The sequence below is a fragment of the Panthera pardus genome, unplaced genomic scaffold (assembly GCF_024362965.1).
Source record: "Panthera pardus isolate Hobbes unplaced genomic scaffold, ASM2436296v1 HiC_scaffold_10, whole genome shotgun sequence".
Classification (NCBI taxonomy): Eukaryota; Metazoa; Chordata; class Mammalia; order Carnivora; family Felidae; genus Panthera; species Panthera pardus.
The window spans coordinates 79,062,040-79,075,419 of record NW_026526655.1 but is presented as its reverse complement, the minus strand read 5'-3'; the positions used below and the strand labels follow the sequence as shown (position 1 = coordinate 79,075,419).

Below are 13,380 nucleotides of genomic sequence, written 5' to 3'. Positions count from 1 at the left end.
GCATATTTACCATTGTACCCCTATATACCCAGACTACCAGTCTTTCACCTTAACTCCTCTATGGCTCCTTTCTTTCTTTCATCTCCAATATCCAATGTCCTTAACACTTTTACAATACTTACTACCTTCAGATTCCGTTCTTCTTCTCCTTTGTCCCTGTCATCCCTTCAATCCTTCTGTATTACTTAAAATAGCCTTCTTAAAATTATCACAATTTTTCTAGTCTCAATGCACTGTATTGTCTGTAAAATTTTTCCATTTGCTTTTAGCATATTGTTTTCCCCACCAAAATCATACGATATCTCTTATTGAATACATATCATGTCAAAGCTATGATATGATTTTGCCTGATTTTCAAGGTCCTGCTGCCAGTTTCTTAAACATGGTCTCCTAACTAGGCACACACAGCATTCACTTTCTTTGCCCTCTCTAGACTCATTTCACTTCTGTCCCTTTGTTCAAGTGCTCGCTCTACTTGAAAAGCCTTTCCTGTTCATCACTGCCCATTCCCTTTGGATTACCACTTCCACATGGCCTTTGCTAACTGCTTGCATGTGCCCTGTCTTTCAGCAAGTATTAGACTATAGAATTTGCTTTCTATATAAATATAAAAATATAAAATTAAAAAAATTAAAAAGTTTTTCATGTTATTTAATATATAACACTTTCATGTTATCAGCCTGATTATAAATTCTCAAGGGAAAGGATATGAAAACTTCTTATACTTTTCTATCCTGCTAGGTATGCATGCATAATGGACTTTCAACAGATAACTATTGATCACTTGATAAAGGTTACACAACAGTATTGTAGATTTATGAGATACAGAACCGAAAAGCTAAGTTAAAAGAGAAACAAGAGGTCCCTACACATCAAAATGGGTACTGTGTATTAGACGGCCTTAAATTTTTGTTATGGCTTCATTAGTTCCTAACTTACTCTATGGAAAGATAGGAGTATTTCTATGCTATATTTTAACCAATTATATGCAAATGGAGATAGAAATATGCCCACTAAATTTGCAAATGATATCAAGTGAGAGGCAATAAAAAATTAGACCTCAAAAGCTGGAGATGCCATCAAATGAATATGCATAATTCCAGTACAGGGCAAGATAGGATCCTAAGATCCACTGGAAGTAAATCACAGTAATTTTCAACTGACTTGTTGAAAATTTCAACTGACTTACATTCACAGTGAATGTAAGAGGTTCCCGGGGCTTAGTTGACAACTGAATGAAAAACAACTTGTTAAATAATAAAACAGTGCTCTCCTGAAGACTAGAGTAGTAGTCTTTTCAATACGGCAGCTAACAAATCCAGGGGTCAAGAAATAAAGAACCTCAAAACAAGGGAAAGTGCTAGAATCGAGTGGGGCTCTCTGCTGCTGCCACTGCTTTCAACCTAAGGACTAAAACTATTAGGCTTTTTAGTTCCTCTAATTAACTGTTTTCAAGGTCTAAAATGCTAAAATTCTGGCCAGGGGACTGCTGATTTTTACTAACTCTGAAATATCCTCCTTGTACACCCAATGGCAAGAGCTTTTTGCGAAGTAACTACACAAACATGTTTGGACAAGTATGGCAGTCCATGTAGAAAAAGGGGGACAGACCACAATTCAGACTTCATAATTAGGATAGTTCAATAACATTTTTCACTTAATATGTTTGGGAAAGTGGCTATGATCTCAATAGGTTTTTAAAAATGCCCCTGTAACGTCACAGAAAAACTTCAACCCCAGCCAAGGGGACAGAGGGCAGATGCTGCAGTGGAAAGAACACTGGTCTTGAGATCACAAGACCAGGCCTCTAATCTGGGCTTTGCCACTAATGACCTATGTGGTCTTAGACTCAGGTTCTTCACCTATGAAAAAACAAGATTGGACTAAATTATATCTAATATAAGTTATAAAATCCGATTTAAGTAGACATCATAAATTATAATGACTCTAGATGTATTCATCTGCAATAATGACAGTTAGTCTTTTCGAAAGAAGAACTGCAATGAACATGTGGCCAGAAGACAATCTGAGGTCTTCTGATTCCACCCTGCCAATGAGGTTGACTGTATTTTACTTACATCACTGAGGGCTTTCTGGGCTTGGGCAACCCTCCTCAGCTCTGGACTATCATTGTATGGGTAAAACAAGCTCTTGTCAGCTTCCCAGTCTTCAGTGTATAGTTTCTAAATCAGGAAAGAGTGAAAAGTTATGAGAAAGTGAGCTCACACTTACAAGAAATATACAATTTTGAATTCATCCATCAATAGCAAAAAGAGCCAAGGGCAAGGTGAGATCAAAGGTAAATAGAATCCACAGATAACTTTCCCCTTTCCACCCAGTCAGAGTCATATTTATTAATAGCTCGTCCTGCTTTCCTGGCAAATCTTATTTTCAGAAGAGTAAATGTGTCTGACTTGGTTTCTTCTCTGGGACTTCACCTGCTTCCTGCAACAAGTACTAATCCAAGTGTAAGGAGCCGGGAGGCACTTAGCATAGTTTCTGTCAGAAAATAAACATTGAGTAAGAGTGATGGCCAGAAATACCCAAAGTGTAGCCCAGGGTCTATACTTTGTGGGTCTCTCAGAGCCAGTTCCCCGGTGCATCTTCGTTCTCCCAATGTGTTCCTTCATCAGGGTTGCTCAGGCTCCCACCAGGACCCTCTCCTCTCCTCTACTCCACAGCTTTCTTCTCAGTTCCTCCTTGCCAACACCTACCCCTGCAACCTGCATGGCTCAAGGATACTCATAAAAAGACTGAGGAACTGCATTCCCGATTATCAAAAGTACTGGGTATTCCTCTAAATTACACATTGGAAGGACATAGGAAGACAGAAGTCATGACAGAGCAGAAGCTCTTACCTTACTGAACATGGCTGTGTTCTTAACTGCCTGGACAAGTTCAGGGGCATCAGGGGGAAGCAGGTACTTATCCTTGGTGTCTTCCCAGTTCTGCTTGTATAAAACCTAGTCAGAAAGAGCAGAGGACGTGTGGTTGATGTCTCCCCCAAGGGCATGAGGGTTTAGAGAACACAGTGTTGTGAAGTCTTTCATTATCAAAGTGTCCTCACACAAGAGGCTGCCCTTGTGCCTTTGTGTTTTACTAGCATCAATGGTGAAAACATTGACCATGTCAACATCCCATAATACTTTTCCTGCATTAGTAAGCTTTTACTTGAAAAGTCTGATTTTTTTTTTTAACTAAATCATGATTATGATTCTCTATAGATTCCTTTTAAAGGCTGCAATCTTACTGGTCATTGGCTCAATTTGGATAGTAAACGTGTTTCTTTTGACTTATGTGTTATTTTTAAATGTTTTTAATTAGTTGCCTACATTTGAAATTTGAGCATTTCTCATAAAAATGAAGCTCCCTAGCCTCTTTAAAAATAAATCAGAGACTTTGGGGACATCGGGACTGCACTCTGTATAGCAGCTGCCTGGAGCTGAGTTGCAGGGCATATGCTCTCCAATCCACCATAGGTCCTACGGCCACTTCAGTCATCTGTGCAGCCTTCCTGACATGTGTGGATACCAGAGCTCATGAGGCCCCTGGATTTAAATGAGACTGGTGAGCAGGATCAGGCCTGTCCAGTTTTCTCCTCTAAGGCCAGGTAGAGGTAATCTACGTGCTACTTAGCATCCCAGCCATCCATAACATGACCTCACCTTACTGACTTGCTGCGACACTTTCTTTGCATGTTCAATGTCCTTTGCTTTTTCGTCTACGTGACAGATAGTTTTAGCAACATCGCCATCCATTCGATACTTAACCTGCAGAAATAATATACAGAGTTCATGACAGGCATGCACATGTGAGTATACTAAAGGGTATCTTCTAACAAAAGGGCATTAACCCAATGACTCAACGTCTGCACCACAAAGCAGACTTTCCACATTTTAGGTAGAAAACTGTGATCTCCAAAAATCTGCAGAGTCCCTGCATTTATTGCATATCTGCTTTCCTGGCTGAATTTCAGCCTCCCTGCTCTCCTACATGGAAGACCACAGTGAATTCGAATTTACCATCTCCTATCTCTTAAGCTAACTTGCTAAGCCAAGCTTTTAGAGGTCTCTTGGGGTTCACATTTAGAGCAACATAATCTATAGCCAATACTTCCTCTAGATTTCTGGACTGGCTCACAGCAATCCGACTGCTCATTTTCTCTACACCAATTAAAGCCCTCAATTCCCAGTGATGGGCATGTTTTTGACATGTCTATCTTCTTTCTTTTAGCAATGCAGCCCACCTCACTGAGTTGATCTTGTACTTTCTTGATTCGGCGAAGTTCTGGGGTATCGGATGTGATGGCATATGGCTGTCCTTTAGCTTTCTCATACTTCTCCTTGTATTTATTCTGAAAAGAGTATCAGATATTAGCCTAAAACCTGATAAGACAGCAGCAGAAATTTCAGGCAATGTATTTATCTCCAATAGATTAAAAAAAAAATCCTGCAAATTCTAACAATTATCAGTTATAACAGCTTTTTGTCCCCTACCCTGATTCTCAGCAAAAACTAAAATAGATTTGTTAATTGCTCTTCCTAAACACAGTTGGATACTTGAGACAGTAGAAATTTTATTACAGACTATTGTCTTGGAAATGCCCTAAAATGATTCTCTCAATGTTTTTATTGCACACATAAATGCACACATAAAAAGCCAGAACCTCAATAATTTTAGCAAATATAGAAATTATCTGAAAAGATTTGATTGCTAATACAATGCAAAAATATTCCATTCAGGAGTTCAATCTCAGTGGTTCAGATAGCTGAGACACCAGCTGAATTAATGGAAAGTCTGAATTATGGAGTATTTTGAAAAGGAATGCAATTTTGTTATTTCTGCTAAATATACAGAGTTCTCACTTTAATAACAACATGTATAATTTATCATTATTAATGCTTCAATAGTACTCTTGAATGTAGTCAGCAATCTAAATTATACTCTTGATTTTATCAGTAACCATTTTAAAAATACTATAAACCTTTGACAACATTTTCTTCAAGCTAGCAGAAGTTCTAGGATATTAGTGTCAGAATTTGAGACTTTATGGCAACAAACTGACAAAAAATTTTCTATTTTTTGCTGAATACCGCAAGGATAAAGGAGGCAAAATAATCTTGTTTTTACAGATCAAAGTCTTAGAAAACTAGGTTTTAGATCATTCGAGACTCTGAACTAGAAATTTACCAAATAGTCCCCAGGAGTTAACACTAAACCAGACATAAATATTTACTGACCAATCGCAACAGGATGCTTTTGACATAAGCATTTAGTCCTATATAATCCAATGTTCCCCTGAGCTGCTTTTCATTTTTTTAAAGCTGCTGGAGGCTATGCCACCTAGTGAGACCTCAGCCCACATGGACAATCAATAAATGAGATCCAGTCTGCTTCCAGTCAGTATAACTTGTTACAGTCTAACTGCACATGGAAAGTTAAGGACGAGGGACCTTCAACAGCAGTGATTCTGGACTAAGGCTGCACGTTAGAGCCACCTGGGCCGCTTTTAAAAATCTTTATGCACAGGTCCCAACCGTGGATAAAACCAGAACAGCCTGGGTATCCATAATTCTAAACCTCCCAGAGGATCCCAATGTGCGGCCACAGTTAAAATCCACTGTTCTGGGGTATAGTCGAACATTCCAATCCTTATTTCAGAGGAGTTCTTACTCTGATCCTGGTGTTCTGAACTACACATTCTTCTTCGCTATACAACTCTTAAAGATCATTTTACGTATGGTTAACTAGTCTACTTTAGGGGTATCCTGCTCAGGCATAGTTTTAATTAGACATTATTTAGCTTCTTTGAACTGATTTCAACTGAATATATTCAGGACTTCATTATTCTAGATTGGCTAACAAATTGTGATTAAATACCAATAAATGCTGTACGATTGGCCTTCTGCTTAATTTGTGGGAATAATTTCAGAAAGGATGTTTTCCCTGATACTGCAATGGTGCAAATGAATTAGAGGAAAGGAAAATTAAAGAGTCACAAGAGCTTATATTTCTGCAGAATAAGTTGTTGTCTCATAGGAGGTTGAGAAACAAAATCCAGCTAGCATCCAAAACAGAGTCGGTAGAGATCAGTAATTTCTCACTAATAGAGCCAGATTAGCAGAAATGGTTTGAAACTTACAGGGCTAAAGAGATCCTGCATTTTCTGACTGTGTACAATGTAGGGCGTCATGAACTTAGAAGAATCCAATTTCTTCCGGATAACCCTCTTCCTCTCCGGTGGCTTGGCTGGTACCGGCTCTGCCGATACTGGCTGTACCAGTGCCGGTTTGGAAGTTTCTGATTGCTCATAGTCAGATGTGATTGTCCTTGTTGTCGTAGTTTCATAGACTTTTGTTATTGTCTGAAAATGTGACATGCAGTTCAACATTGTTATGTAAGTAAAAACCGTGATATCATGATCTTGTATATACACATTATTCTGACCTCGAGTCAGACTTACATTCCTAGTGTTATTCCTACATATTTAAAGCCAGTCAAAGCAGTAAATCATATACTCGGTCCATATGAAAGTACATCACGTTACATAAATCTGAATGCTGACTGTTCAAGATGGCGTGGAACAAAAAGTATACTCCTTAGTAATTTGCTAAGGAAATTTGTAGAAAAGAACATTCCATTTGTAGAAAAGAACCCAAACCCCTTAAGGTTGGATGAAAATCAGAAATACAGTATTCTTAACCGTTTAAAATCTTAAATCGTCTAGGTAAAGTAAAAGCAAACGTGGGATCAAAGAACAAAAGATGAAGATGATCAAATAAAGCTCAAATTCTTGATTTTATATTCACTTGCAAATGAGCCTAAGAAGAAGTTGGTTGCTTGTTCCCCAGGTCTTTGGGCATTCTCCCCTGCAGTCTAACACAAAGAATAATGAATTCTAAAGAATGAATCACATCAGTATTACAAGTGATTACCATTCTTTTGGCTTAGTCAGTTAATTAATCTGAACCGGAGTGCCATTTACACCAATAAATGTTTAGGTGGACAAGGATAACGATGACAACATAAGGGGGTAATTATCCTTACGACAGTCCTATGCATGCGGTAGGTGGGAAATGACTGTTTCTTACAACAGGCTGTATAGTGGAAGAAACTAAGGCCCAAAGTTTGGGTGTGGTCCAAGGTTAAAAATACTGGATGTAAGAAAAGAAGGTAAGCAGACAAGTCTTCAATCCATCTCACAGCATGATTTCCTTCACAGCTAATATCATCTGTACCAAATGATGAAGAGAAACTTAAGTAGCAAGGAAATTGTACCTCTACGACAACTTCCCCTAGTGTTGTCAGATCATTGCTAATAGGTGGCTTTCTGCCCATTATTACTGACGTACAGTTGATGGTGAGAAATGAACCAGTTCACAGCATCTACAAATGTTAGGTTTCATGCAATCACAGGCTCTTGGAGCAGGCTCCAGGGATAGCCATCCCTGTTTGTCACGATCAAGAAAAACTGCTCTATTCAGAAAATAAAGCGTGAGTGAGGGATTTCACCTTAGAAAAAAAGTTCCACCTTGGAATATCTATGGGAATGGCTTTCTTAGAATTCCTAATGTGCTAAAATCTAAGTGGCACTTCACTGCACCATCAGGGACATAGGCTTCGCGGTGCTGTCCCTGTTGGCAGAGACGGTGCCCCACAACTTACAACTCTATATAATAAAACAGCTGGTTCCCATGCAAATCGTATGTCCAAGGCTATGTGATTGCTGCAGTCACAGAGTGGTGATGGCCATTGATATTGCTTTAATGAGCACCACCTACACCAAAAATACTACACGAACAATGGGGGAATGATCCCCAATCACTTTGGATACGTTCAATAGCAAGAACAGGGACGTATTCTGTCAGACAAGCAGCATTCGTTCTTGTATCATCTGCTGCTGGGCACACGTAGGTGAGGGATTCTTCTCAGATTCTCCCTTTGCCAGCTCCTGTAGCCCTGGAGGTCTGTGAGAGGGGAAGGCTCTGCCTGCTTTAATCAGCATGCAGTTCATGCAGACACAGGTTGGGTCTTACCTCTCCTGGCACATCTTCATAGACTGTCTCTTCTGTGTAGTACTATAAATAGAGCACAAAGGAATCATCATGAGAACAAAGCAGAAATCACCTCTCCTCTGCCTCAGCTGAACCACTGGATTATTTCACTAGCTCAGCCAGTGTGCACTATCTGTGGGAAGCAAGTACACAAGGGAGCGTCTTCACATTTTGGGACCCATTTTAGCTTTGTGAAACTTCAGGGGAGTTAAAGTGAATGCTACCAGACAAGGCAAGGAGATGCAGAGTGATGAGAAAGGTGTCTGAGGCTGATTATTTATTAGGGGCAGTTATTTAACTTGAGACAAGGTAAGACTTTTTCTTACAGTACCCAGGGCAGAATTTGCAGAAAAAAATATACTAACAATATCCTGAGTATGTGGGTTGGGCAGAAAAAAAAAAAAAAAAAACTTGCCGTAACTCACTATTTGTGACTAACAATAAAACGAAACAGAAACCTCAATGTGAATAACATTTTTAACTGGATTGTATCATGGAAATAATAGACCCGAAAGCATATACACATCTCGATTATCCGTACACCCTCCTGATTACTAAGGAATGAAAGTTTCTTCCAGAGTGCGGGGTGTATCCTTTCATAGCACAATGGTCTTGAAAGGATGCAAAGATGAAAATTTACAAATGCCAAGGGGAGAGTGAAAAAATGCAGATTTCTCAGCACAAGATGTGGGAAAGTTAGGCTGCAGTTTGTAGCTGACGGCTGCGAGGTGCCTGCAGCCTGGATCTGAAATCAAACCTACTTTTGTTCTACTTCTGACATCACGGGCAATAAATAGATGCTGATGGGAACTGGCTGACATTTTGTTTCAGATGCGTAAGGGGAGTGGAATCCTTCCCCCAGCCTCACCCAGCAAGAAGCAAAGCCTCAGGCCGAGGCACAAAGGAAAGGGATAAAAAGGAAACATTTGGCTCATTTTCTCAATCAACAAAATGTATAACATTTTATGCTTCCTTTTTCTTTTCCCTGCCACCAAAACATACTCAGGGAGAGGGTAAAACACTGACTTCTTAATTTCCCTCAGTTGGCCTCTGTTGTTTTGCCCCTTGGTTCAGTGAACGCTTATCAAGTTATTTAACCATTGTCAATAGGCCGCAGGCTCTATTTCGTCTGCAGGAAGATAGGAGAAAATTTACCTACTGTCTCCTACTCTTGGGCTTTCTTTGCTCCTGTACTATTTCTTTAGTTTAAAATCTAATTCTATCAGTGTGTCCTTGCACAGAGCGACAGAAACCACAAACTCCGAAAGGACAGAGAATTTCTCTTTTATATGCCTGTGCCTTCGTCACACGGGAAATATCATTTGGACATTTTAGGGAATACTGTTTAATGCTGATCCACACACAGCCATGCCTGTGGCCACACAAAACATCAGTGACTTGAGAAGAAATTTTAAACTAAAATGAATGATTCACAACTATTTTGGATTTTCTGAGCCCCCAAGCAAAAGCAGATCTTTGTGAGCTATCCAACTTTACCTTTGCTGGGCTCTCACCATTAGTAAATGTATCTCAGAAAGAAGCTTATAAAAAAAGTAATGTTACCCAAATGGTTGGCATTAACATATATGCCAAATCTCACTTTTTTTAGAGCTGTGCCACTAATTAGATAGTACATCCTTGCTTCTTGTCCTTTCTATCCAAGTTAAAAAAAAAAAATTTTAATGTTTATTTATTTTTGAGACAGAGAGAGACAGAGCATGAACGGGGGAGGGTCAGAGAGAGAGGGAGACACAGAATCCGAAGCAGGCTCTAGGCTCTGAGCTGTCAGCACAGAGCCTGACGTGGGACTCGAACCCACAGACCGTGAGATCATGACCTGAGCCGAAGTCGGATGCTTAACCAACTGAGCCACCAAGGCGCCCCAAATCCAAGTTTAAGTTTGAATAGAGATGGATAGCACAATTTTATTTAGATGTCCAAGGTCCCCAGAAGATATATTTTTAAAGCTAGCTCTTGTTTTTGAACTCTTCCCTGACCATCTTCTCAAATTTGCCACCATCCCGTTCTTCATGGCATCTTTTCTGAGGTCAGAGAGCCCTTGGTTGAACACTCTCTGGCAGGAAGTCTATCCATTTAGCAACTGCTGGTCAGACCCAGAAGCAGTACTAGGAACAAAATGGCAAGGATGAGATGCCTAAAAATTTCAAAATGTCAAAAAAAAAAAAAAAAAACGGAGTCCCCTCCGTTTTTATGACATCTAGTTAAATCAATCAAGTCTAGCACTGAGGATAACTTCCAGTGACCAATGAATACAATTATTTTAAGAAAAACAAGGGATTTTTTTTTTTTAAGTTGGAGGCTAAAAATTATCACTGGTATTACCACCATAGGGAAGGCAATCTAATGTATAATTGTGTCAATGTTTTAATAGACATTATTCTGATCCATAAGGACATATGTAAAACAATAACACCAGTGATAATACTGAGCACTGAGAATGTAGCCTTTGGCACTTAAGCCAGAGAGGTGGAAAGTTCTACTGTAGGAGATTCATTCTGTGTTTTTTTCCCTAGATCCTTCAATAATAAAAGCAATTTTATTTGTAGAATAACAAATTTTTCTTCACCTAAACATAAACTGGCCACTAAAATAATCTTCCAAAGACAAATTTTGGCACTTTAATTTGGAATTTGGTTCTGGGTAGCTCTTAATTTCATTCTGATGAAGCAGCACAGATTTTCAAAACTACCTCCAAGTATCATCAGCACTCGGAGATTTTCATATGTTTAGATCATCATTAATTATGAAGTATCAAGCACTTTCAGATTCAATGGCAATATATTTATATGGATTATAGCCCCTAAGCCTTTAGGTTTTGTTTCTAGACTGTGAAGCTGAAGGCAAGAGCTGGTGAAGAAAAACCATAATGTGATTTTAAAATTTTTATAAAACAATTAACAGCTTTGTAAAATGTGTCAGATGTCCAGAGGAAGTTTTTTAAGATGTCCACTTCAGTCTTTGCTTTCCTCCCCCCACCCCAAAATTTAAAAGCAAAAGCTAGTCTCGTTCCCTTAGGTAAATATAATAGGATTGGTCAGAAAGCTGACCCCGATTGACATCCTGATTGGCTCCAAATGTCACTTGTGAGTACGGCAAATTTCTATTTACAGGTATGTGTGCACATTTACATATATATATATATATATATATATGTGTATATATAGTCTTACATATGTGTATAATCTCATATATCTTATTCTGAACATTGAATCCATATCACCCTATAGAGGATCAGCTGGTTGAAGCAAAGAGCAAATAGCTCTTTTTTCCCTATTGCTCTGCAGAAACTAAAAAATAGAGTTCAGTTTTCGGAACTTTCTCTTCATCTCCTCTGTCCCTTTGATCAGGAGAGTTGGCAGGTGGGAAAGAAGGAGTTTTAGAAGACAAATGAAAACCCGCCTTTCCCCCACACCATGTTTTTCTGAGAGTTTAAAGAAAAGCACAAGTGGGAAACAGTGATATTTCTTTTCAGTTCTAAATCCCACATAATTATAGTGAAACCGAACATAAAATATTCCTTTCTCATGCTTTAATAATGAGTCTTTGTGAAGTTATAATAGACAATGTATTTTTCAAGTGATTAATTCACCTACACAGCTTCGATTGTTGCTACATAAAACACTTGGCTGTCAGAGTCAGGTGTTTTAGTCTTACCTCCACGACCTCCTCATATTCTTCGTCATCGGCCATTTTCCCAGAGTAGTAGTGGCACCCTACAAACTTTCCATATTCCAAAAAATAGAAACACATTAGAATCTCTCCCTAGGACTGAAATCATAACATGACAAAAACAGAATTTAAGACTTATCCAGTCTACATACCCATAGATTCTTGGAGGCTAAGCAAGATATTTAAATACAGGTCTAAACAACTGAGGCTTCAAATTACTCTCTCTTGATTCCCTCAGGAACGTGTTAAATACTGGTACTTCTAGCTACGGGATCAATTGAGTTCATTGTACAACTTGCAAAAGGAAGTTGAGGGAAGAAAGCGAGAGGGTTTGGATTCAAAGAAACAGAGTATTTCTATTTCTAAATACTTGCCGAAAGACATTTTCAAGCAAAAGCGTTAGTGAGAGGGAGGTCAGCTTGGCTCCCAGAAGTTAGAACTTTCCCCCAGCATCAAAATTCTAAGAGGGCTGCTTTTGGTCCCCACGCCGCTCTAATACATGGTAGCATTCTAGCCTACGCTTGAAATTAGAACACAGAAAAACAAATCAATCGTTTTAGAAGAACAAATAGAAACCTCAAGGCAATGGGGTTATTTCCCCCCCGAACACCATTGGCTTCTATGGATTTTTCTCTTCTGTTTCTGTAGCTCTTCCTCAAACCTGAAAAATAGGAAACGTTTAAAGCACTGATTGAAGTATGTGTAAGATTGTGGGTCTTTGGCCCAAGCTTCTAATTCAGGAACTAACGAAAGGATCTCCCAAGGCCTTCTTAGTTTGACGCCAGAGTGGGACTCTCCTGATAAAAGTGGATGATGACTTGGAGCAGCTGTCCCTTCGCCCAAAGATATTTGCCATGTAAACCAATACCCCGCCATGGCTGGTTTTGTTAAGCTGGCGAAACTGCCACTCCTTCTGAGGCAAATGAAGCCCAGTAGAACAGGATAAATATAGGAATGCAGAACATAGATCCTTTTTCATCCTAATATATTTAGAAAAAAAAAAAATCAAAGGCAAAACATTTTTAAAAATTTTTCTGTTTGGACGAGAAAGCCAACTCAGTCAAGCAGTAAGTTGGTTAGTAGAGGACTTGACTCTAATCACACACCACATGGCAGATGTAAGTAGGGCCTGAGTAGGGCAATAGGGTCACAAGCTCTTCCAGTCACACTTTCATCACTAACTTCCCCAGTTATGACCCCAAACTTTGGAAAATACTTAACAGAAACTGCAGAACATCTCCAGAAAGAATATGTCAGAAAAAGCCATAAACTGGCCTTACCTTTACTCGATCAAATCAATTTCCTCAGCAGCAAAGCCTCTCCCAACTCTCCCCTCCTGAGAACCCCAGGCAAGAGCGAGCTTGGTGCCTGGGCTCCCAATTATCACGTGGCAACAGCAGCCAATCAGACCCTGAGTCGCTCGAATTTCAGAAGCTAAATATACTGAGTGATCTTCTAAAAACCACCTGTTCATCAATTCCACTAAAGGATAAAGGGTAACAAATTGCTTGCTTAGAACTATTCAAATGTAATGGAATTTTACCTAAGTTCCAGCATATGGAGTTCAAATTTAGGTTTAATCTCTCATTTCCTGCAACCCTATTTAATACCATATTCACATAAAAAAATTAGGATA

The 13,380-nt window shown here is 39.1% G+C and overlaps 1 protein-coding gene across 1 annotated transcript in view; it reads right to left on the bottom strand.

Annotated features, from left to right (window-relative positions):
- The window catches only part of NEB (nebulin), a 224,786-nt gene extending 211,664 nt beyond the window's left edge, over positions 1 to 13,122 (bottom strand). Inside the window, 9 exon segments of the mRNA XM_019456312.2 lie at positions 2,079 to 2,183; positions 2,859 to 2,963; positions 3,666 to 3,770; positions 4,247 to 4,354; positions 6,143 to 6,364; positions 8,037 to 8,078; positions 11,730 to 11,795; positions 12,321 to 12,405; positions 13,025 to 13,122. Coding sequence (XP_019311857.2) covers positions 2,079 to 2,183; positions 2,859 to 2,963; positions 3,666 to 3,770; positions 4,247 to 4,354; positions 6,143 to 6,364; positions 8,037 to 8,078; positions 11,730 to 11,765 — 723 coding nt within the window. The 5' untranslated portion in view covers positions 11,766 to 11,795; positions 12,321 to 12,405; positions 13,025 to 13,122.
- Between the last annotated feature and the right edge of the window lie 258 nt (positions 13,123 to 13,380).